At 47.5% G+C, this 25,362-nt stretch overlaps 1 protein-coding gene across 1 annotated transcript in view; it reads left to right on the top strand.

Moving 5' to 3' along the window:
* The first annotated feature begins 8,836 nt into the window (after window positions 1-8,836).
* SERPINE3 (serpin family E member 3) overlaps window positions 8,837-25,362 on the top strand; it is a 56,111-nt gene continuing 39,585 nt past the window's right edge. Inside the window, exons 1-2 of the mRNA XM_073669013.1 lie at window positions 8,837-8,993; window positions 15,153-15,438. Of these exons, the coding sequence (XP_073525114.1) occupies window positions 8,916-8,993; window positions 15,153-15,438 (364 nt within the window). The 5' untranslated portion in view covers window positions 8,837-8,915. The remainder of the gene's footprint in view (window positions 8,994-15,152; window positions 15,439-25,362) is intronic.

The raw sequence follows: 25,362 nt of genomic DNA, 5'->3' as shown, positions 1-25,362 counted from the left end.
ACTTCCGAGCGCCAACTGGCGGTGCTGGAGCCCAGGGATAAGAATAAAAATAGAGAGGAGCCAGAGGTGTAATTGGAGCAAGTTTTAAATAAGTAGCACAGTGAATATGGACAGAGCAGGAGAAATTGCCGTGAACACAGCAGGGGAACAGCTGACGTTACCGAACCCCAATAACACGGCAGCAAGTGTTGACTGTGCAGACAGCACTTCCGAGCGCCAACTGGCGGTGCTGGAGCCCAGGGATAAGAATAAAAATAGAGAGGAGCCAGAGGTGTAATTGGAGCAAGTTTTAAATAAGTAGCACAGTGAATATGGACAGAGCAGGAGAAATTGCCGTGAACACAGCAGGGGAACAGCTGACGTTACCGAACCCCAATAACACCGCAGCAAGTGTTGACTGTGCAGACGGCACTTCCGAGCGCCAACTGGCGGTGTTGGAGCCCAGGGATAAGAATGAAAACAGAGGAGCCAGAGGTGTAATTGGAGCAACTTTAAAATGTGTAGTACAGTGGATGTGGACAAAGCAGGAGAAATTGCCGTCCGTACAGCAGGGGAACAGCTGACGTTACCGAACCCCAATAACACGGCAGCAAGTGTTGACTGTGCAGACAGCACTTCCGAGCGCCAACTGGCGGTGCTGGAGCCCAGGGATAAGAATAAAAATAGAGAGGAGCCAGAGGTGTAATTGGAGCAAGTTTTAAATAAGTAGCACAGTGAATATGGACAGAGCAGGAGAAATTGCCGTGAACACAGCAGGGGAACAGCTGACGTTACCGAACCCCAATAACACGGCAGCAAGTGTTGACTGTGCAGACAGCACTTCCGAGCGCCAACTGGCGGTGCTGGAGCCCAGGGATAAGAATAAAAATAGAGAGGAGCCAGAGGTGTAATTGGAGCAAGTTTTAAATAAGTAGCACAGTGAATATGGACAGAGCAGGAGAAATTGCCGTGAACACAGCAGGGGAACAGCTGACGTTACCGAACCCCAATAACACCGCAGCAAGTGTTGACTGTGCAGACGGCACTTCCGAGCGCCAACTGGCGGTGTTGGAGCCCAGGGATAAGAATGAAAACAGAGGAGCCAGAGGTGTAATTGGAGCAACTTTAAAATGTGTAGTACAGTGGATGTGGACAAAGCAGGAGAAATTGCCGTCCGTACAGCAGGGGAACAGCTGACGTTACCGAACCCCAATAACACGGCAGCAAGTGTTGACTGTGCAGACAGCACTTCCGAGCGCCAACTGGCGGTGCTGGAGCCCAGGGATAAGAATAAAAATAGAGAGGAGCCAGAGGTGTAATTGGAGCAAGTTTTAAATAAGTAGCACAGTGAATATGGACAGAGCAGGAGAAATTGCCGTGAACACAGCAGGGGAACAGCTGACGTTACCGAACCCCAATAACACGGCAGCAAGTGTTGACTGTGCAGACAGCACTTCCGAGCGCCAACTGGCGGTGCTGGAGCCCAGGGATAAGAATAAAAATAGAGAGGAGCCAGAGGTGTAATTGGAGCAAGTTTTAAATAAGTAGCACAGTGAATATGGACAGAGCAGGAGAAATTGCCGTGAACACAGCAGGGGAACAGCTGACGTTACCGAACCCCAATAACACCGCAGCAAGTGTTGACTGTGCAGACGGCACTTCCGAGCGCCAACTGGCGGTGTTGGAGCCCAGGGATAAGAATGAAAACAGAGGAGCCAGAGGTGTAATTGGAGCAACTTTAAAATGTGTAGTACAGTGGATGTGGACAAAGCAGGAGAAATTGCCGTCCGCACAGCAGGGGAACAGCTGACGTTACTGAACCCCAATAACACGGCAGCAAGTGTTGACTGTGCAGATGGCACTTCCGTGCGCCAACTGGCGGTGTTGGAGCTCAGGGATAATACTGAAAACAGAGGAGCCAGAGGTGTAATTGGAGCAACTTTAAAATCTGTAGTAGTGAGAATGTGGACAGAGCAGGAGAAATTGCCGTCCGCACAGCAGGGGAACAGCTGACGTTACTGAACCCCAATAACATTGTAGCAAGTGTTGACTGTGCAGACGGCACTTCCGAGCGCCAACTGGCGGTGTTGGAGCTCAGGGATAATACTGAAAACAGAGGAGCCAGAGGTGTATTTGGAGGAGGTTTTAAATCAGTAGTACAGTGGATGTGGACAGAGCAGGAGAAATTGCCGTCCGCACAGCAGGGGAACAGCTGACGTTACTGAACCCCAATAACACGGCAGCAAGTGTTGACTGTGCAGACGGCACTTCCGAGCGCCAACTGGCGGTGTTGGAGCTCAGGGATTACAGTTCAGGTGGTAGAAACATGAACAGAACAGGAGACCTGGATACTGTTGCCAACCAATTATTTATTCTGGAAGAGGACTGGCAAATTCATGAGAGATCCAGGCCTTGTTCATTTTGAGAAAAGTAAGCCGGTCAACGTTATCGGAGGATAGTCGCATGCGACGGTCTGTTAGTACACCACCTGCGGCACTAAAGACGCGTTCCGATAATACACTAGCAGCAGGGCAAGCTAGCACCTCCAGTGCATACTGACTAAGCTCTGGCCATGTATCCAGCTTACAGACCCAAAACTTGAAGGGAGAAGAGCCGTCTGGGAGTACACTAAGAGGGCAAGACATGTAGTCTGTCACCATCTGACGGAAACGTTGCCTCCTGCTGACTGGAGCCGTCTGTGATGGTGTAGACATTTGTGGCGGCGGGGACACAAAACTTTGCCACATTTCGGCCATACTGGTCTTGCCTTGTGCTGAGGCGCTGCTTCTGCTCCCTCTTTGTGCAGAGCTTCCTCCACTGCCTCGACGCACTGAGCTGCTTTGTAAAGCACTAGCAGCACTGCTCTCGGTTGGAATGGAGAACATGATGGAATGCACCAGTGCGTTTTGGTACTCCCGCATTTTACGCTCCCGGTTCAACGGTGTTATGAGGCTTTGTAAGTTGTCCCGGTAGTGAGGATCTAGGAGGGTGGACACCCAATAATCAGCCGTGTTGAGAATGTGGGCGATGCGGCGGTCGTTTCTCAGGCACTGCAGCATGAAATCAACCATGTGCTGCAGACTGCCAACTGGCCAAGAAACGCTGTCCCCTGCTTGAGGCGTGATCTCTGCCTGCTCTGCATCACCCCACCCTCGCTCTAGATACTGACTACTAGAGCATTGTGTACCTCCCTCCTCTGGACAGATGTCTTCCTCATCCATTGACTCCTCCTCATCCTCCTCACAAAGTGTCCCCTGCCTAGGCCTTTGTGAGGAACCACGTTGCGCAGACTGTAGAGAAGCAGATGGCATTTGTGACTCCTCATCCTCCACCTCTTCCAAAACCTCGTCCCTTAGTGCTTGCAGTGTTTTTTCAAGCAGGCAGATAAGGGGGATAGTCATGCTGACTAGTGCATCATCTGCACTCGCCATCCGCGTGGAATAATCGAAGGCACGCAAAACGTGGCAAATGTCCTTCATAGAGGCCCACTCAGTGGTGGTGAAGTGTGAACGGCGCGCACTGCGACTTGTTTGCGCCTGCTGCAGCTGGTACTCCATTACTGCTGCCTGCTGCTCACACAACCTCTCCAACATATGTAACGTTGAATTCCACCTGGTGGGTAGGTCACATATGATGCGATGTTCCGGAAGACATAATCGGCGCTGCAGAGCTGCAATGCGTGATCTTGCATTGCTGGAACGCCGCAAGTGAGCGCACTCTATGCGGACCTTGTGAAGCAGTGCATCAAGATCTGGATAGTCCCTCAAAAAACTCTGCACGACCAAGTTGAGCACATGTGCCAGACATGGGATGTGAGTGAGGTTGCCTAGGCCCAGAGCTGCCACCAGATTTCGGCCATTGTCACACACTACCATGCCTGGCTGGAGATTCGCTGGCACAAACCACACGTCACTCTGCTGCTTGATGGCATTCCAGAGCTCCTGCGCTGTGTGGCTTTGATTCCCCAAAGAAATTAATTTTAATACGGCCTGTTGACGTTTGGCCACGGCTGTGCTCATATCGGTCATCATAACAGGTAACCGTTCACGGGTCGATGTGGAGGTAGACCGTGACGGCTCCTGCAGCGCTGATTCAGAGGAACTGGAGTATGAGGAGGAGTCAATGTGTACAGACTGGATTCCTGCAATCCTTGGAGTTGGCAGAACACGTACAGCGCCACTCTCAAGATCTGTACCCGGCTCCACAACATTTACCCAATGGGCAGTGAGGGAAAGGTATCGTCCCTGTCCATGCTTACTGGTCCACGCATCAGTGGTCAGGTGGACCTTGCTACTGACGGCGTTTTGTAGCGCATGTTTAATTTTTCCCTCCACATGATGTTGCAGGGCAGGGACGGCTTGCCTGCTGAAATAAAAGCGGCTGGGCACGTTGTATTGTGGGACTGCCAATGCCATAAAGTTACGGAATGTGTCAGTCTCCACCAGCCTGAATGATAGCATTTCAAGGGCCAGTAGTTTAGCAATGCCAGCATTCAGAGCCTGTGCTCGGGGGTGGTTTGCCGAGTATGGGCGCCTTTTCTCCCATGCCTGTGCTAACGATGGCTGTAGACTGGCCTGGGAGTGTGAGGATGACTGTGAAAGTGGTGCTGTGGGTGGAATTACACTGTGTCTCTGTACAACAGTGCCAGAGATTCTTCCATGGCGATCCTGTGAGGAAGCCGAACCAGCTGTGTGTGAGCTGGAGGAAGAGGCTACAACACGAGCTGAAGAGGTGGTAGGTGGCGCTGTAGGTTGGCCTAGGTCTTCAGTGTGTTTGTGTAACTCCACCACTTGCTTGGTCCGCACATGTTTCCACATATTTGTGGTATTGAGGTTGCTGACACTTTTCCCTCTTTTCACCTTCTGATTACACAGCTTGCATTTGACAAAGCAAATGTCATCTGCAACTGTGTCAAAAAAGGACCAGGCACTGCAAGTCTTGGGAGCGCCCGCTTTGGATTTTGGAAGAGCCATGCTCCTAATGGGTGCCGAAGTGGAGGCTACAGGCAACCAAGTCTGCCCCCTCCCTCTCCCTCCTTTTTGGGCCGTTCGGGGAATCTCTTCCTCAGAGCTGCTCCCACCACCTTCCTGTCCCTCACGCCATGATGGGTCAAGGACCTCATCATCTACACCACCCTCTTCAAACAACTGCTTCTCCTGGGTAGTCTCGACAGCACAGTACGCACCAGAAAGTGGCACCTGAGTCTCATCATCAGATGCGTACTGAGGTGTGCTGCTGACCATAGGCACTGGCCCAACCGCCTCTTCAGATTCAGAGAGACAAAACGGTTGCGCATCACTGCATACTACCTCTTCTTCAAATTCTCGAATTCTGCTTGGCTGGCCCCCTCTTTCCAAGCCAAGAGATTCAGAGAACAGAAGTAGAGATGGCTCCTGTCCAGGGCTCTCTGACTGCCTGGGCAATTTGGCAGGTGGTGAAGAGACAGATGGGTGCTCTTCAGTGCTCAGGACCTGAGAGGATCTGGAACTAATTGAAGTCGATGCGTTAGCTGCCATCCATCCGACAACGGCTTCAATTTGGTCCTCGCGCAGCAGTGGGGTACGGCTAGCTCCTACAAAGCTGCGCATAAAGGACTGTTCCCTGGTAAAACTGGGGGATGCTGAGTCACTGGTGCCCGCAGCAGGCACAGAATCCCCACGTCCTCTCCCTGCAGGCACAGAATCCTCACGTCCTCTCCCTGCAGAAACTCCACGCCCACGCTCACGCCCACGACCACATGCCTTACTCCCTGCCTTCTTCATCTTGGTAGACTGATAAAGATAGGCAGAAAAGTACTAAGGGCTTAGTGTGCTTATTCCTGAACAGCTGCTAACAGGTATAAGAAACACTAATTTTATAAAGTGTGGACTAGACTTTAATATGAGCTAATGTGGCCTACACAACTGTAAAGTGGAGTGTTTGGTGAACTTTATTTAGGTTTTTTTTTGTCACAAAAAGACACTGGATGTGCCTAAAGATGTAATAACGATAGTATCACAAACTTTTTGTAGCTATTACAATGTAGGAAGGTAACCTACAATGCAATAGATGAGGCTGCAAAAAATAGGCTAATACTAATCTGGCTGGGGCTGCAGGGCCCAAGGCTGCAGAAAGGCTCCTCTATCTACTCCTATATAGTGTGTTTGGAATCAATTTAGCTGAATACGGATGGAACCACCACACTAATAGGAGATATCAGGAAAAATTATGAATTGGCAATAAAGGACAATGTATGAGGCAGTGACACACACTGAGTGCACTACAACCAGACGGGGTTGAAGCACACACTACAGGGTGAGCTGCACTCACACACCAGACCTTGCAGACAGCGGTGAACAGTACAGATGCAGAGCACTGTGCACTAGCGCTGCAAGACCAAAAAAATTTCTCTATCTACTCCTATATAGTGTGTTTGGAACCAATTTAGCTGAATACGGATGGAACCACCACACTAATAGGAGATATCAGGAAAAATTATGAATTGGCAAAAAAGGACAATGTATGAGGCAGTGACACACACTGAGTGCACTACAACCAGACGGGGTTGAAGCACACACTACAGGGTGAGCTGCACTCACACACCAGACCTTGCAGACCGCGGTGAACAGTACAGATGCAGAGCACTGTGCACTAGCGCTGCAAGACGGAAAAAAATTTCTCTATCTACTCCTATATAGTGTGTTTGGAACCAATTTAGCTGAATACAGATGGAACCACCACACTAATAGGAGATATCAGGAAAAATTATGAATTGGCAAAAAACGACAATGTATGAGGCAGTGACACACACTGAGTGCACTACAACCAGACGGGGTTGAAGCACACACTACAGGGTGAGCTGCACTCACACACCAGACCTTGCAGACAGCGGTGAACAGTACAGATGCAGAGCACTGTGCACTAGCGCTGCAAGACCAAAAAAATTTCTCTATCTACTCCTATATAGTGTGTTTGGAACCAATTTAGCTGAATACAGATGGAACCACCACACTAATAGGAGATATCAGGAAAAATTATGAATTGGCAAAAAACGACAATGTATGAGGCAGTGACACACACTGAGTGCACTACAACCAGACGGGGTTGAAGCACACACTACAGGGTGAGCTGCACTCACACACCAGACCTTGCAGACAGCGGTGAACAGTACAGATGCAGAGCACTGTGCACTAGCGCTGCAAGACCAAAAAAATTTCTCTATCTACTCCTATATAGTGTGTTTGGAACCAATTTAGCTGAATACAGATGGAACCACCACACTAATAGGAGATATCAGGAAAAATTATGAATTGGCAAAAAACGACAATGTATGAGGCAGTGACACACACTGAGTGCACTACAACCAGACGGGGTTGAAGCACACACTACAGGGTGAGCTGCACTCACACACCAGACCTTGCAGACAGCGGTGAACAGTACAGATGCAGAGCACTGTGCACTAGCGCTGCAAGACCAAAAAAATTTCTCTATCTACTCCTATATAGTGTGTTTGGAACCAATTTAGCTGAATACAGATGGAACCACCACACTAATAGGAGATATCAGGAAAAATTATGAATTGGCAAAAAAGGACAATGTATGAGGCAGTGACACACACTGAGTGCACTACAACCAGACTTGGCTGAAGCACACACTACAGGGTGAGCTGCACTCACACACACAGACCTTGCAGACAGCGGTGAACAGCAGAGCACTGTGCACTAGCACTGCAAGGCACAGTGATTTAGAAAGTAGCTTGGGTAAAGCAGTATAGAGCAAATAGGTAGCTAAAACTGTCCCTCAGAACAACAGCGTCCTATCCCTAACTGAATTCACAGCAGAGTGAGCTCAAAATGGCGGCGGTGGCTTTTATAGTGCATCATGACATCATTTCAGCAGCCAATCACAGCCATGCCATTAGTTAAGATGCCTACATGCCTAACAGGATGTGCCCACACTTCTTAGGATCCTTATTGGCTGAATAAAATGAAAATGTCTCATTGCATTATGGGAACTTCCGATTCCGGTATACGATATTGCAAAAGTATCGGAATTAAGTATCGGAATTCCGATACCGCGAATATCGGCCGATACCCGATATTTCAGTATCGGAATGCTCAACACTAGTGACGACAGTGAACGTTCGCTCTGCCGTGCATCATTTTTGGGTGTGTACACCTACTGGAGGCGGACACTCAAATGTGGTAGACTGCATCTGGTTATCTTTGTCTAATAATAATAATAACCAGGCTCAATAAATATATTTAACCATAAAGCGCTGTCAGAAATCTCATATCTGTGGCTGAATTAAAGGGCTTGTCTGATCATACCACATCTCCTGGGCAGGGGAAAAAGCAAAAGAGTATACAGACATTACAGCAGGGGATCACAGCTGATTCTTTCTGTGAGATAAAACTTTTACTGCTTGTTTTTAAACAATGTTTTACCTCACAGAAAGCAGCATCTGTGACCCCCTGCTGTCCTGTCTGTATACTCTCGTGTCCTCACCTGCACAGGAGCTGTGGTATGGTCAGACCATGTTCCTGCATGGAGCCATTATACAGTATATAGCAGGGGCTCATTTATAAGATTATCTCAGCACAGGAACATTTTTTAAGACATCCAATTGTGAAACTTATAATTATTCCAAGATCTATTAATTAAAAATTAATAGAATATTGGCTTGTCTGTAAATAATTACCCAAAAAAACAATAATTTTTGTTGGGTCCCATGTGTAGTAATGTCTACGGAGGAGTAATCAGATCTTAGTCTTACACTGCCTCCCTAGTGTTCCTCTTTACTGCGCCTACCCTGGATTTGCTGGCTGATGACCTGCCTCTCTTTATATAAAGCCACAAGTGCACAGGAATTTCACCAGAGTGGTACTGACATCGCCAGTAAAGGCTGCAGCCCCTGGATATGCCTGTCAGTGCTGTCCCATGACTTAGATTTATTCATGTACACATCAAAGTCCCCAGCAGAAGGAGATTCACAGGGAGACACATCCAGAGGACCGCACTGGACAGCACACACTGTGAGTAGATGACTTAATATTATAAATCCCAATGAAAAATGCCCATTGCCAAGTCTCTAAACAATATTTATACAAACATCACATTTTAATGTGAGAACCCAATGATTTTCAGAGCTAAATGGTGCTACATTTCTGCTGCTCATCTCTTCCTGAAAAAGAGGTGTGTTATAAATCGCTTCAATCAGTAACATGTAGTTCTTCGTCTGTCCTGAAGATGTTCTTCAGCAGCTGCAGGGTATTATGCAGTGGTAAGTCTGCAGGAAACATTCCTTAGGATGGAGGTATTTTGAATCAATTAGATAATAAATGGTGTGTTGGAAAGTTAGCTTCTGTTCATAAAGTGGTTCTGCAGCAACTGAGGTATGTGTTATATGTGTTATATACAATAATGTATTCCTGCTATAAATTAAGAATGACCTATTACAATGACCTATTACATGACTTTGGTACTAGGGCTTCTAATAATTATTTCAATTTACAGTGGTAATTATTCCATATTTTACTGTATTTTGTAGTATTGATAGATATTCAACTATTTATTTGAAATATTGTATATTATATACATTTGATGTGCATAATACATTTAGTATTTATGTAAATAAAAAAAAACATTATTGATTTACCATAAATTATACAATATATATATATCTTTTTATTATTCATATTTTTGTCCAAACAATTCAGGTTAAATAAATGATTGGAGGATATACAATCTATGTACAGTGGAGACCAAAAGTTTTTGCATTTTGTCTAAAAGTGTGATTACTTCTGTCTGGTTGTTGTGATGCCATTTCCCTGGTGATGAATTGAAAGTGCATGAAGTTGTCATGATACAAGACCTTAATTTTAACCAAAATGCATTTGAATATAGGTATGGTTATTTAATTAAAGGAAATTGACTGCCAAAAGTTTTGCGTATACTATTTATTGATCACAACATAGAAAGTAATTCATTGTTTACAATGCCATAACTTAGTATTTTGTAGCATAACGTCTTGCTTTAATTACTGCACCACATCGACGGGGCATTGAAGTCACGAGGGTATTCAAGACATCTTGAGGGATCTTACTCCATTCCATTTGCACATCTGCAAACAATTCATCTTTATTGCTATGGGTACGGGCCCCAACTCGTCACCCTAACTCATCCCAAAGGTGCTCAATAGCAGGGTTTCCCAACTCCAGTCCTCAAGGCCCACCAACAGGCCATGTTTTCAGGATTGCTCAGGTGATAATTGCATCACCTGCACAGGCAATAATTCCATCACCTGTGTAATAGTAAGGAAATCCTGAAAACATGACCTGTTGGTGGGCCTTGAGGACTGGATTTGGGGAACACTGCTCTATAGGGTTTAAATCAGGTGATTGGCTTGGCCATTGAAACAGGCAAACATTTTTCTTTGCTAACAAATTTTTGACTAAATTGGATGTGTGCTTTGGATCATTGTCTTGCTGAAATTACCATCCCCTGCCTACTTTGGCTTTACCATTTGGCAGCATTACATTCTCCAGTATGTCCTTGTACATGGTAGCATTCATATTTCCATCAATTCTATGCAGAGGGCCAATGTCAGATGCAGAAAAGTAGCCCCAAACCATGACATTGCCACCACCATGTTTTACTGTAGGTGTTTGGTACCTTACATCATTACGTTTTCCAATTGGGCGGTATATATAGTGATTGCCATCACTACCAAACAGATTGAACTTGGATTCATCCGACCACAACACCTTAGACCAATCTGTCTCTTTCCATTGGCTATGTTTTTTGGTAAACTCAAGTCGGACCTTTTGGTTCTTTGCAGAGATGAAAGGCTTCTTGACTGAAACTTGTACATTCAACCCTACTGCTCTTAGCCGTCGCACCACAGTTTGGCGACTCACTTTGACCCCATATTCTTCTTTCATTTCATGCAAAATCTGTACAGCACTTTAATGGACATCAGTTACTGACTTTTTCTTAATAATGTGATCCACTCTGGAGGAAGTTTTCCGTGGTCATCCACTTCTAGGTTTGTCAGCTGTTCCATAACCCTCTTTTCTTTCTTTAATATACGTGACACTTGACTCTGAGAACAGTTGAATTCCATAGCTTCCTCTTTTTGGCTTTTGCCTGACTTCACTCTCAGAATAATAACCTTCCTGACATCTGGTGATAAATTTGGCTTTGTCTTCGCCATGTTTTAACCTAACAACACGCACATAAAAATAAAAAATAAATAAAAATTTTAGGTAAAATTTGACTACCCATGACAAAATATGGCCCAGCAAATGTTGAAAACTAACACAATAAGGGATAAAACAATGTCAAACACAAGTTTTGTCCTTTTAGCTGACAATTAGTGATGGACAAGCACTAAAATGCTCGAGTGCTCGATGTTCGGGTCGAGCAAATTGGAAAACTCGAGCATTTTTCAGGTGGCTCCCCCCGGCGGTCTGCAGAGGGTCTAAAAATTGAGCAAATCAATGGGAACAGTGCTCAAATCACATGGGAACAGCATGGGGAAGATTCCTGGAAGCATTTCTGACATCCAGGTCACTGCTGTCAACAACGTTGTCAGAGCTATTACGCTACTTTTACGGAGCAAAACCAAAAACAAAACCAAAATAGATTTTAACCCAGTGTGCCGTCAGCGAGATGTACCGTCCCAGACCACAAGCACTTGTCCACGTGTCTGTGGTTAGGTGGACTTTCCCTGTAACTGCATTGTTGAGGCCACGGCTAATGTTGTGTGACACTTGCTTGTGTAATGCGGGGACGGCACTCCGGGAGAAATAGTGGCGGCTGGAGACCAAGTACCGAGGGACGGCCGCCACCATCAGGGTGCGGAAAGCTTCTGTCTCCCCAAGCCTAAAAGGCAACATTTCGAGCGCAAGCAGTTGCGAAATGTGGGAATTTAGTAGTGTGGCCTGTGGGGCGTTGGCTGCGTATTTGCGCTTGCGTTCCAAGGACTGGGGTATGGACAACTGAACGCTACGCTGGGACAAGGACGTGCTTGCTGATGGTGCTAGTTGAGAGTGTGCAACGACAGGTGCAGGGCAGGAGGCATCTTCGCATGGACTATGGACAGGGGATTGGCTTACATGCACAACAGCGGAAGAAGCAGTGGTGTCACCCGCAGACTCTGTTCCTGGACCCTGGGGTTCGGCCCACAAAGTCGGGTGCTTTGCTGCAATGTGCCTGATCATGCTGGTTGTGGTCAGGCTGGTAGTTTTGCTACCCCTGCTGATGCTGGCCTGGCAGGTGGTGCAAATAGCCTTTTTGGGGTTATCGGCAGAGTCTTTAAAAAACAGACTCGGAAAGACCTAACAGTTGTACTGGCAACTTCCATCGTGTTGGTGTTACGGGGAATGGTTGCCCGCCTTCTGTCTGCGGCCACCACACTGCTTCTTCCTGCCTGTTGGGGTGCTCTGCCTCCCTCCCCTGTGTGCTGCTGTCCTCGCTCTGCATGTCCTCCTGCCAGGTTGGGTCAGTTACTATATCATCCACCACCTCGTCTTCCGCACCCTTGTCCTCCACCTGACTTGCTGTCAATTGTGTCTCATCATCGTCCACCTCATGACACTTTCCCACCGTCGCCTTCGTATGACCGTGGGTGCTCAAATATTTGGGCATCACTACATGCGATCTCCTGTTGCCGCGCTTCAAGTGGACAAGGCGAGAGGCCCGAATCTATAAATGGAAAAGTGAACAGCTCATCAGAGTGTCCAAGCGTGGGATCAGTTGTTTCTGGGCACTCGGCATGGTAGGAGGAAGGAGGATCAGGGTGAGGAATATGCAGTCCAGACTCACGGCTACTGAGACTTGACCATGTAGAAGACAGGGTGGTGGTGGTGGCTAAGTGATTGGAAGCATTATCTTCTATCCAACCAACAACCTTTTCACACTGCTCTGTGTTCAATAGTGGTGTTCTGCGGTCCCCTATTAATTGGGACAGGAAGGTCGAGCGAAGAGATAGGGGTGTCTGTTGTGGCACAATTTCAGCTTGCCCACGGCCTCGGCCTCTGCATGCACCATCACCATCACGTCCAGTTCCCCGTCCCTTGCCACATGCCTTGCCCATTTTAAATGGAGGACAATATCTTCCACGCTCACTACAAATGGCTGAATTTGGAGCGAACTTATATGTGATCCGTATGACGGACAAACCACAGTTTTAAATAACTATTTTTAACAGCGCCGACCTCGTGTCAATAAGTTCACTGACACACTGCAACAAAATTGAAATGGAGGCCAGAAATGGCAATATTTTCAGCGCAATTATATATGATTCGTGTGACGGACAAACCACAGTTTTAAATAGCTGGATTTTTAGCGCTGTAATATGGAAAGGACCTGGCTGTATTCTGCAGTGCCAACAAGCAAGTGGCGCAGATAAACTGTGTTCTCTGGATTGCTTTTCAAGCAAATAATCAGGATTAAGATAAAAAATGTATTCCTGGCCCCTGATTCCTGGGCCTATTTCTACAAATATCTGTAAAAGCACCAGCAGACAGAACTGGAATGGACCCTCTTGCTATGTGCACTGCAGTCTGCTATATACCCTGCCTGCCTCGCACTGATATCTCTGCAGCTGGATTAGTTCTCAGAAGGACTATTAGTTGAGATGGATATGTGTCTCTAATATTGTCTGGTTTACCTACACTAACTAGAAACAAGCAAATCTCTCCCTAGCTCAGCAGCAGCTCTCCCTACACTGTCTGATTCCGGAGTGACTGTGACGAGCATGGTGGCGCCAGGTTTGATATAGACCTGATGATGCTGTGCAGCCAGCCAATCACTGTAATGCCACAACCAACATGGCTGCGGCATTACAGTGTGTGGCAGACAATCCCTGCATGTTAGAGCACCAAACATTTTGGGAGGAGACCCGAGCTCCCGCCGAGCAACCCCGGAAATACTCGGCGAGCGCCGAGCATCTCGAGCAGTGAGATGCTCGGGCGAGCACCGAGCATGCTTGCTCATCACTACTGACAACCATTTGCTTCTGGTTTACTAAAATCACCAGGGAAATGGCATCACAACAACCAGACAGAAGTAATCACACTTTAAAAAAAAAAATGCAAAACTTTTGGTCGCCATTGTATGTGGGAAGGTAAATAACAGTGCAGATCATATACTATATAAAAGGAGACATGACATTGAAAATGGAAGGTCATCATAATTATTACTAAAAACCAGATTATACAATATGCACTATCACAAGCAACATAATTAAAAAATACTGAATAATATTACTTAATAATGAGATTTCATATTAAGGTAATAAATAACTGATTGCTGCAAAGGTACAATATTCAGGCAATAACTAAAATTCGGCACCTGGCCAGATTAGGGTTGACTACCTACTTCCTAAACCAATTTTTGGTTATGTGCACACAACATCTTTTTCAGACGAATCTACCTGAAAAAGAATCACAAAAGTGCAGCAAAAAAATTGGACATAATGCACAGCAATGTAAAAACGACATTGCTGTGAACATGTTCAGTCTTTTGTTACTTCTTCTAACCTTTTCAGGTTTCAGAAACCATGACGCTGTTATAAAGGTAACATGTTCATTATTTGGGCAGCTTTGTTTGTTAGCTGCCAACTCTTTATATTTGAAAGTATAGGGAAAAGATGGTGGAGGCAAACCTGCCAACGAAGCCACTTCAGGAAAAAGACCTCAGGCTTTTTCCTAAAGTGGGTTCACATAGGAAAGTCTTGGTGGCCCTGATGCCCTAATTGGGATTTTGTGATGGAGAAATGATGGGAATTCTCTTGATCTGCTTTCTTTGATCATGGCCCCTTCAGCCCCTGTATGGAGTGCTGTCACGAACCAGTCAAAACTCTACATAGGGCAGATCATGACAACATTCTGAGGATGTGATGGTCCATTACATGTGCTTGTTCTGATGGATATTATATCTAGAAGATAGATAATGCCTTATCCCAAGGGTGGCAGATCATGTTATCCACACACGAGGAGCCGATGTCTTATTCCAAAGAATACTACTGATATATCTGCATTACATATGGGTAAGAGAAGCAATTAAAAGGGTATATCCACTTTATCTTACTGGATGTGTGTCAATTATTATGGCATGTCTTAAATCTATAATTGTGTTATTACACTGAACAGACATTCTGTAAATCATTTCCTATTCCTCTCCTCCAGGTCTGGTTTCCGGTTGTGCATACATACCCCATGCCTCGAGTTTTGTTTTGGTTCCTCCTGTATTCATGTTGCCTCTTCCAGGGTCACTGCCACCTCTACGATAGACTCAGGGAGCTGAACACAGAGTTTGCAGTGAAGTTGTACCAAACAGTAGTGACCACCAGGAACAGTACCAACGTGGTCATCTCTCCAAGCAGTGTGGCCACCTCTCTGGGGCTACTGCAGTTCGGAGCTCAAGGCAGCACCTTCACCCAGATAGAAAAGACTTTGGGATACAATGTTTACGGTAATTAAATATTATGGATGTAAATTATTAATTGTATTTATAATGTAATGAGATAAATAATTGAAAAATCAACTCTTCTACATCTGTAAGAAGTAGTGTTGTATAATAATATGCTTTGCCCAGGGACTAACCCATGCACGTTTTTGAGCAATGTACCTTCAACCTGGAATCTTGAGGCTATATAATAAATATATAACAGACTGGGAGCAGTGTCTGTATAGAAACTCATACTCAGGCAATGAGTGAATGACCTGACTGCATGTAAATATTAGGCTCGGATCATCAAAAGCAGCCAAGGAATAGGCATTCTGTTGCATTAAGACAAGGAACAATTAACTGAAGAAGAGATTATTTGCAGTAGTTCTATTTTTTTCTTTTCATAATTTGAAGGCATCTGATCTTTTTATTTGAGTAGTAGTATCATGATACACAGTTCCAGTACAGACTACTTTTGAATATTAAAATTGATATTAAATAATAGATTATTAGTTCAATTTTTAAACAGATGAAATTAAGTTGGTTATGTAATGTTTGTGCGGGACCACACTGGCTCAGTGCTTAGCATATCCTCCTAATACCTGTTAATCTGGACGAACTGAGCATTTGTGCTTTCATTTGGCAAATGAGGTTCAATGTAGATGAATGTAAAGTTATGCATATGGGTAACAATAAACTGCAGGTAACATGTGCTAGGATGAGTAAAACTAAGAGAGTCACTTGTAGGTCACAGACTAAATAACAACATGCAATGCCAATCAGCTGCACCTAAAGCCAGCAGGATATTATCATGTATTAAAAGCATTGGTGCAATTTCCTGTGGATTATGCAGTTCAGTTAATAGAAAGTCCTGGATTTAGAATGGATACAAAGAAAATCCAGAAAACTGATAAGGGGCATGGAGGATCTTAGTTATGAGGAATGGTTAAAGAGAACCTGTCACTTCCCATTAATATGAATGAAATAAAATAATAATATGAAGAAATAAAACCCCATCATATTCAGGAAAAAAGCTGAATTTAGTCATCCTATGGCTCCCGGTTTCAAACATATGGCCCCATCTTTCTTTTAAGTAAAGCTTAATTCAGATGTTTATGAAACACGATTCATACATGAACCCGTGACGCAAGTGACGCGCCCCCTGGGACATATTCCTTTTTGAGGGGAATACCCGGCACCGGATCAGATGGGGGGGGGGTTGTAGTCTCCGAGCGGCTGTGACCCGGTCCCGTGCCCAGGGCGTCAAGCTAAGTGTTATGTGGCAGCTTTACAGATGTTACCAAAGTTCTTTTGTGTCGACTACGCCACCCGTTGTGATGCGGTCACTGTGGCCGCCGCTGCTGCAGGGTCCGCTGAGGCTGATGGTGGATGCGCAGCTTGGTGGGATCACCCCCAACGGGAGGGGTATAGCCTCAGAGGGGACAGGCGCAGAGGATGGGGGTTGTGGTGGTGCGATGCAGCCGGCAATGAAGACAGACTCGGGTTGTGCAGTTAAGGGTGTTTACTTACTGCTGATGTTGTACTGGTCACTCCAGCTGCTAGTGACCACCCGAGCCGTGCTGCGTCCACCAGGTCCTGGATCCGGTCAACCCCCAAACAAGTCCAGAGCGTGGCCCTGAGCTCTCCCTCTGTCCTTTCTTCAGCCGTCCCCACCAGTGATTCACCTAGGTCCAGCTCCCTCGGGCCTTCTTTTGGGACACCCTTGGCCCTGGGTTCCCTGACCCTTCATGTGGTGTGCCTTCGGGGTGAATGTGGTGGGTGACCGTGACAGACACTGCCCACGGTCTCCGGTCTCTGGCTGGGGAATGTCTTTGCCCCCACCAGCTTGGGTTCCGGTACCCTCTTGCTGACTCCTCACCCGGTGTTCTAATTTGGGTTCTTGGGTCCCTTCAGTCTTCCCCCTCTGGGTCTTTCTCTTTCTTTCTCCTCTCTCTCTCTCCAGGGCTGCTGTTTCCTTCTCTCTCTCCAACTGACTTGTTCTCAGCGTCTGACCCTGATCTAAGTTGGTGCCCTCCTTATATATCCCTCTATGTGTGAGCTCAGGTGACCAGCACCCAATGAGCTCCTATCACTACCCAGACTGCTCCCCCTATCTGCCCCTACACTACATGGGATGTACCACCCCCCTCCCACTCCAGCCAGGAACAGGCTCGGTTGTACCTGCACATTTCTAAGTGGGAGTACCGTCGGCCTGCCCCTCTGGAATGGGATGTATGTAGTGCATGCAGTCTATCTGAGCTCAGTTCCACACTCCTTCCTTACCCGGGAGTGGAATATCACACCTCTGGGTTGAGGTGCAATACCCCTGTAGCAGCCGAATCCTCAGGGTGCTACATTCCCCCCTGGTAAATCACAGCACGTCCTCGGGCTGTAAAGACAAAAACACCAAAACATACAAAATTTTTATATAAACATATAAAACATATAAGACATTATATATATAACATATCTTATCAGATAAAACTTTCTCGTAGACTTCTCTTGTCTCTGGTTCCTCCTCCGGACACTGTGCAACGTGTGTCCGGGAAAAGTGCGACAGTCTCTTAGAAAATCTGGTTTTCTTATAAAACCGGTAGGGGGCGCTTTAGGACGCGCAACTATATACAGGGAAGTTGGAAGTTGGCCGCTCTCAGTCCTCGGCCAGGTAGAGGGAAGGGAATGGCTGCTCACAGTCCTCAGCCTGTAGGATGAAGGGGTTAACGGGTAAAACAGTTCACTGGTCCCAACGGGGACTATTTTAGCAGCAAGAGTTTCAGTTTCTATATACCCCGATTGGGTAACTATTTACAGCACCTGCTCTGCCGCACTCAACGGCGTCTTCCTCCTGCTCTTTGCTTATAGCTGGTTGTTACTTCAGACCCGTCCGGGTCCTCTTGCTCCTCCTCCTCGCACCGCAACTCCTCCTCCGTCAGGCGGTGTACGTGGAGGGCGTAAGGTCCTTTGGCACACTTGTGCCGGGTGAAAGTGACCTCGTCTCCGACGTAGAGGTCACGGCCTTTGTGACCTTCCGGCAGGTGGGACTCGACGTCTCTGCGAGTCACAAAAACGTCACCGCGGTTGTTACGGTCCCGAATAAAGCCCCACCCATGCTGCGGGTTGAACTTTATCACTGTCCCGATGGTGCGGGGACAATGCGCTGCACGGGGGTTCCTCCTAGTCCGGCTCTTCTGCTCCGCGCTCTGGATTTGGGCCTGTTGTTCTCTGACCCGCCTCTCCTCCCGTTCTCTCTTAAACTCTGCCAGCTGTTGACGGCAACACTCTGTACGTTCAGCTGCGGCTGCCCGAGTTTCTCCGGTGAACCCCATCAAATCTTCTCCCGTGGGGTCCCACACGAATTGGGCTTCTGCTAGAGGAGGCGAGACCCGAGCCACGGGCTTCGGAGCCGGGATTAGGGGCTCACACAAGGGCCCTAGTCTTTGCTGCCGCTCCAGCTCAGGGTACCCTTCGGGCCAGATGAAGGGCCGCCCGTCCGGCCATGTGAGCTGGCCGAAGAGGTCCTCCCCCAGGTGTGGCACCCTAGGTATTGCGGGCGCGGGCGCGGTGGTGGTGGCGCCCGGGTTGCCCAGGCCTTGCGGCCAGGCCTGGGGCACCTGGAAGGTGAAGGGCACCGTTAGGACGGCGGCGCCCTGGGCTACCTGGCCTTGCGGCCAGGCCGGAGGCTCCGCGGAGGTAGGGGGCGCTGTTGGTGGTGCGGCGCCCGGAGGTACTAGGCCTTGCGACCAGGCTGGTGGTACTTCCTGCTTTGTCACGCTCCGGGTCGGTGCGTGTGACGTCACAGGGGTCGCGGCGGCGGCTTCCGGTCGGGGCCTAGTCCATGGCGGTGACCTGGCGGCTACGGGCACAGCAGGGGGACTTTCGGGCTCTGCGACGGGGAGCTGGGGCAGGTGAGCGGTGTCACGGCTTGGGGTATAGGCGTCCCCTTTACCTGCCTCCATGCGTTCGGCTCCCTCCTCGGCGCCGTCTCCGGCCTTGGGTCCTCCCGCGCCATCCTCAGAGGCGGTCTGCTTCCTCTTCCAGGGTAGCGTGCTCCGCTGACTGGTCTCTGCGTGCTGAGCCATCTCCCGGCTCCACTCCGCCAGTATCTCCCGCTGTACCCGGGCCATCCTCCGTGCGAGGCCCTCCAGGGCTGTTTGTGCACACTCCCGGTCTCGGGGGAGCTGCGCTAGGATCTCCGCTAGACCTAGCGGGGTTGTGGACTCTAGCAGGCTCCTGACCATCGGGTCGGTGCTGCTCTGCTCTGCTTCCGGCAGGCTCCTGGCCAGCGGGCCGGTGCTGCTCTGCCCTCCTTCCTCGGTCTCTAGCAGACTCCTGGCCAGCGGGCCGGTGCTGTTCTGCTCTCTTTCCATCTCCGGGTGAGCTTTTCTGCTGCTCCTTTCCAGGCTTCCTGCCTCCGGGTGCGCTCGCTCCAGACTGCTCCAAGCGACACCCATCTTTTCTCTTCTCTTTCGTCTCCTCCCACTTAGAGGGCGGTCCCGGGGCAACTCGGTGACTGTCAGCTCCAGGGGGAGTTCTTTCACGCTGACAGACACCTCCAGCATCACAGTCTCTGTTGGTGGGGGCGGTTTCCACTTTTGGCGCCATTTTCTGTCCTGGCCCACGATGGGAGGTGGCCTCCTGCCCTCCTTTGGCACGCCCATAATGGCGTCCGCTGCTCTTCCAAGGCGGGAAATCTGCGGTTTTGGCGGGAATCGCTTCCCAGTGGCGGGAAACTCTGCAGATGGCGGGAACAAGTTGGAAATGGCGGACAATCGGCGGGAAACGACTGGTGATGGAGTCCGATGGCGTGGACCCTCCAGAACCGGCGGGAGACTTCTTTCTGAGGTAAACTTGCACTTTTCTTCAGGCACGCAGTACCCGGGTGTTGCGGGCACGTAATCCTGCCGACTACGCCAAAGTTGACGCGCCCCCTGGGACATATTCCTTTTTGAGGGGAATACCCGGCACCGGATCAGATGGGGGGGGGGTTGTAGTCTCCGAGCGGCTGTGACCCGGTCCCGTGCCCAGGGCGTCAAGCTAAGTGTTATGTGGCAGCTTTACAGATGTTACCAAAGTTCTTTTGTGTCGACTACGCCACCCGTTGTGATGCGGTCACTGTGGCCGCCGCTGCTGCAGGGTCCGCTGAGGCTGATGGTGGATGCGCAGCTTGGTGGGATCACCCCCAACGGGAGGGGTATAGCCTCAGAGGGGACAGGCGCAGAGGATGGGGGTTGTGGTGGTGCGATGCAGCCGGCAATGAAGACAGACTCGGGTTGTGCAGTTAAGGGTGTTTACTTACTGCTGATGTTGTACTGGTCACTCCAGCTGCTAGTGACCACCCGAGCCGTGCTGCGTCCACCAGGTCCTGGATCCGGTCAACCCCCAAACAAGTCCAGAGCGTGGCCCTGAGCTCTCCCTCTGTCCTTTCTTCAGCCGTCCCCACCAGTGATTCACCTAGGTCCAGCTCCCTCGGGCCTTCTTTTGGGACACCCTTGGCCCTGGGTTCCCTGACCCTTCATGTGGTGTGCCTTCGGGGTGAATGTGGTGGGTGACCGTGACAGACACTGCCCACGGTCTCCGGTCTCTGGCTGGGGAATGTCTTTGCCCCCACCAGCTTGGGTTCCGGTACCCTCTTGCTGACTCCTCACCCGGTGTTCTAATTTGGGTTCTTGGGTCCCTTCAGTCTTCCCCCTCTGGGTCTTTCTCTTTCTTTCTCCTCTCTCTCTCTCCAGGGCTGCTGTTTCCTTCTCTCTCTCCAACTGACTTGTTCTCAGCGTCTGACCCTGATCTAAGTTGGTGCCCTCCTTATATATCCCTCTATGTGTGAGCTCAGGTGACCAGCACCCAATGAGCTCCTATCACTACCCAGACTGCTCCCCCTATCTGCCCCTACACTACATGGGATGTACCACCCCCCTCCCACTCCAGCCAGGAACAGGCTCGGTTGTACCTGCACATTTCTAAGTGGGAGTACCGTCGGCCTGCCCCTCTGGAATGGGATGTATGTAGTGCATGCAGTCTATCTGAGCTCAGTTCCACACTCCTTCCTTACCCGGGAGTGGAATATCACACCTCTGGGTTGAGGTGCAATACCCCTGTAGCAGCCGAATCCTCAGGGTGCTACACAAGGACTGGTCGCAAGTCTCATGTTCGAATCAGAAGACCCGCAGGCACTCCGTGCATCACAGTCCATACAGAAACAACTAGATGAAGCTTAAACTAGTCTTGTTAGCCAATGGGGTATGATCCTAATTTCTTCTCCATGGGCATCTTCTTGCAGATCACACCTTGGCTAAGAAGACTTGATTTACAGGATTAGGGTGGCCATATCTCAGGAATGGAGAGGGACAGGAACTTAAACGATATTGTCAAATGCAGTGGCATTTAAACAAGGTGAATAGTTATACATATATTGGCATCTAACAAGTCCTATTTAAAAGGGTTTAATTTATTTACTCTTGGGAACAAATGTGTACGGGGAACATGAAGAAAGGGTTTGTTCATCCCAGTACAATATCTCGGCAAGCACTACAGCTTTCTGAATTCTAGTGTTGTGTAATATACAAACTGTTAGGATTTGAATGCTTGTTGGCATGTGCCGACCAGCTTCTCTTCCTATTCCAGTGTTCTATTGAGAGAAGCACAGTAGATGAGATGCTTGTCAGGGCATGACTGTGTGAGGGGTACAGGATGGTAGTAGTGGCGAGGGACTGCAGTTGTTGTGCATTTAGATTCTCACCCTATTCGCCTACAAATAAAAGATAATGTCCGTGTTGTATTGTGCTTTGCATGTCGTGTAAAACACTTACAGTTTTCTGTTGCTTCTCCATCTTCTTTAGGACTCCAGAAGTTGAATGCAAACCATCACTTGCACACTCTGTTCTTTTTATATAAAAAACAACTTTACTCAACTTCTTTTGTTCAGTTCTGGTCACAGATACAGCAGTCACAGTTTCAAATTGCATTCTTGCAGTCATGTAACATTAGCTCTAAAAGGCAAGCAGAGCCGAACCCACATAGTTTGCATATTACACATTAGGATTCGGAAAGCAGCAGTGCATGCTAAAAAATTGTACTGGGCTGGACAACCCTTTTTACTTGTACAAGTGTAAGAGTGGTGAAGATAGTGTTCCACTCTCTGGCACTCCCAAGTGGTTAAATGTATTTTATAGTAATGTTATTTGACAGTAATCCTCCTGGGGCTGCAGTATAGCCTACACAGGGTTAACTATAATGGCCGGCCCAGATTGGGGATGAGGATTGGGAGATTGGGGGTTAGTGTCAAGAACAGGAAGTTCAATCAGTTCCAGAGTGTGGTGAAGTGATTGCAGAGGTCAAGTGCAGTGGGCTGCTAAGGACAACATGAGCCTGTTACTCGGGGCAGTGGATTGCCATATAACCATTTCGTGTGGACCCATCTGTTAATCCTGGGACCTCAAGACAGGCGTCAGGGCCCTCAGATACATAAAGTTCGCAGGAGTGCAGGGAAAGATGGACCCAGATTCCATGAAGGCGGAAGGTAATGGAATCCGGGTGCACTGCCCTCAGGGGAGAGGAATAACCAGTGTTAGTGGCGTCAGCAGGAAGAGAGATGCTTCATCCAGACCGAGTGCTAGGGCTGAAGTTATGTCCGGTACCTGAGGGAAAGACTATAACCTGCTGTGACCTATCCCACATGCTCCATTGCAATAATCATAAACTGGTCAGTAAATGTTTGACTGTTATAAAGCATTTGTTGCCTCCTGGATGGTGTGCGGCGGTCCCGGAGTATGAAAGCCTGGAGCCAGTGGAGGCCTATGGCCCACAAGTGAGTGTGAGGCACCCCACACATATCAGCACACCAGAACTGGGACACGATTTTCCTGTAGGGTGCAAGAGCAGCGGCTCGTCCACAGCTACGCCGCTCAGGCACCTTACATAAGTATATAAATTTTCCAAACAAAAATATGGTGAAAAGTTGTGAAATCACCCAAAAGACAAGGGTTCAATCTACAGAGGTGAGAGGCCTTTTTATTTTATGGTAAAACTGTGGCTTAGCCTACCTCTGGAGCAGGTTTCAATTCATAGCTAAAAAATTAACTTTTAGAACATTTCTTAGATAAAAATAAGATTTTGTTTTCAATGTTGAGGCAGTCTGACAACATTTGGATCAGGCGGGAATTCATTTCCTTTTAGGCAGATTATCTCTTTGCCTCATGTTTTTTTTACTTTCCTGTGGTTTGATGGGGGAAAGAAACTTCTAAAAGTTACCAATACCCCATCCCTTCATCCACATGTTCTTCCATGCCTTATTTGAACTTATATGTGCCTTTGTAATTCTGCATATGAAACCAGTACAAGATGTATGATATGAAGCCTTATTGAGGGTGAGCTCGGAGCAGCCTCAGCTGCATTAGTTACTGGCCGAGCAGTGTATCAGCTTTCTTTCCGTCTTAATCCTTTAATAATTTACAATAACAACTTCACTTCCACTGGGTCATTCGGTGTGAGTGGAGGAAATTAGTTTCAAACGCTTGTATGTGATTTTAATTAAATACTTAAAGGATTTTCATTTAAATAAATCAAGATTTCAGGATTAGGTGCACACCCTATGCTGCGGTGAGATCAGGTCTTAACCAATGCATAGTGCATGTCTGCCAGACTTTACTAGAAAGGAAACCAAACCTCGAGCCACAGTACGTGAGGCTGGGTCAAGTCACAGTACTGAGTGAATATGATTATTAGTACATGACCATATGAGAAACAATGGCAAAGAACACAAATCATTTCTAAATTGTTGCACTGTAAAGTTTCCCTGGATATGTGCTGTTATGATATAATCTGTAAAAAATCTGCTCAGAAATATGGCAACCATTGACTGACAGCAAAAAAAAAAATTGTGACGATAGCGAGAAATTGAAATAAAATTATATCATAAAGTTAGATCAAAATACACACACGTAAATGCACTTAGCTCATCAAGATAATGGTAAGATAATAGGTAACTGGATGCATAGCGCAAATGCTTAGCCAGCAATCGGGTACAATATTTATTTATTTTACTCACTTACAGTGCCATTATTTCCACAGTACTTTACAAACATTATCAGCACTGTCCCTATTGGGGCTCACAATCTAGAATCCCTCTCAGTATGTGTCTGGAGTGTGGGAAGAAACCGGAGAACCGGGAGGAAACCCACGCAAACATGGGGAGAACATACAAACTCCTTGCAGATGTTGTCCTTGGTGGGATTTGAACCCAGGACCTCAACACTGTGAGGCTGCAGTGCTAACCACTGAGCCATCATGCTGTCCATTCAACAGACGAAAAGAAAAAAAGTTTCTCCAACATCTTTATTTCATCACAACTTAAAAACCAGGTGTGCTCATCCAAAGGCTCAGCTTAAGATTTTCAAATTTTAAAATGACCAATAATACTACATACAAGGGACAAATACCACCACACTATGACCATATCACATATTACCACCACATAGTGACCAAATAATACCACATACAAGGGACAAATACCGCTACACCATGACCAGACCACATATTACCACCATATAGTGACCGAATACTACAATACTGATCATTAATAAAAAAAAAGAATACTAATATTACCATAAGTGCCATCATACACAGGATCTCTGTACATAGTTTACAGTGTCAGTGTACAGATAACACACTGACTCACTGGTGACATTTCTAGTTGAAGTCCTTCATCTTCGCTTTTCTTCTTCATCCAGCACAGACTGCCATCACTTCTTCCAGCCAGGACTCGTCTCTGCATAAAATAACACAGTTATCTAGAGCAGCTTAAAGAGCACATTTCCCAATTGTTCCCAACTTCTCACTACACCAGATGAAGAAAATAAAGTGACATAGTGCCGCCCTGCACAGTAACAGGATCCACTGAAAACAGTATCCTCAAAAATAAAATACATCACAGCAGTAATATCTTTTAATTAG

Source organism: Phyllobates terribilis, unplaced genomic scaffold, assembly GCF_046119375.1.
Source record: "Phyllobates terribilis strain yellow unplaced genomic scaffold, ASM4611937v1 Scaffold_2__4_contigs__length_985480577, whole genome shotgun sequence".
In the NCBI taxonomy this organism is placed as follows: Eukaryota; Metazoa; Chordata; class Amphibia; order Anura; family Dendrobatidae; genus Phyllobates; species Phyllobates terribilis.
Note: the sequence above shows the minus strand (reverse complement) of the source record. Positions and strands in the feature narration are given on the sequence as shown.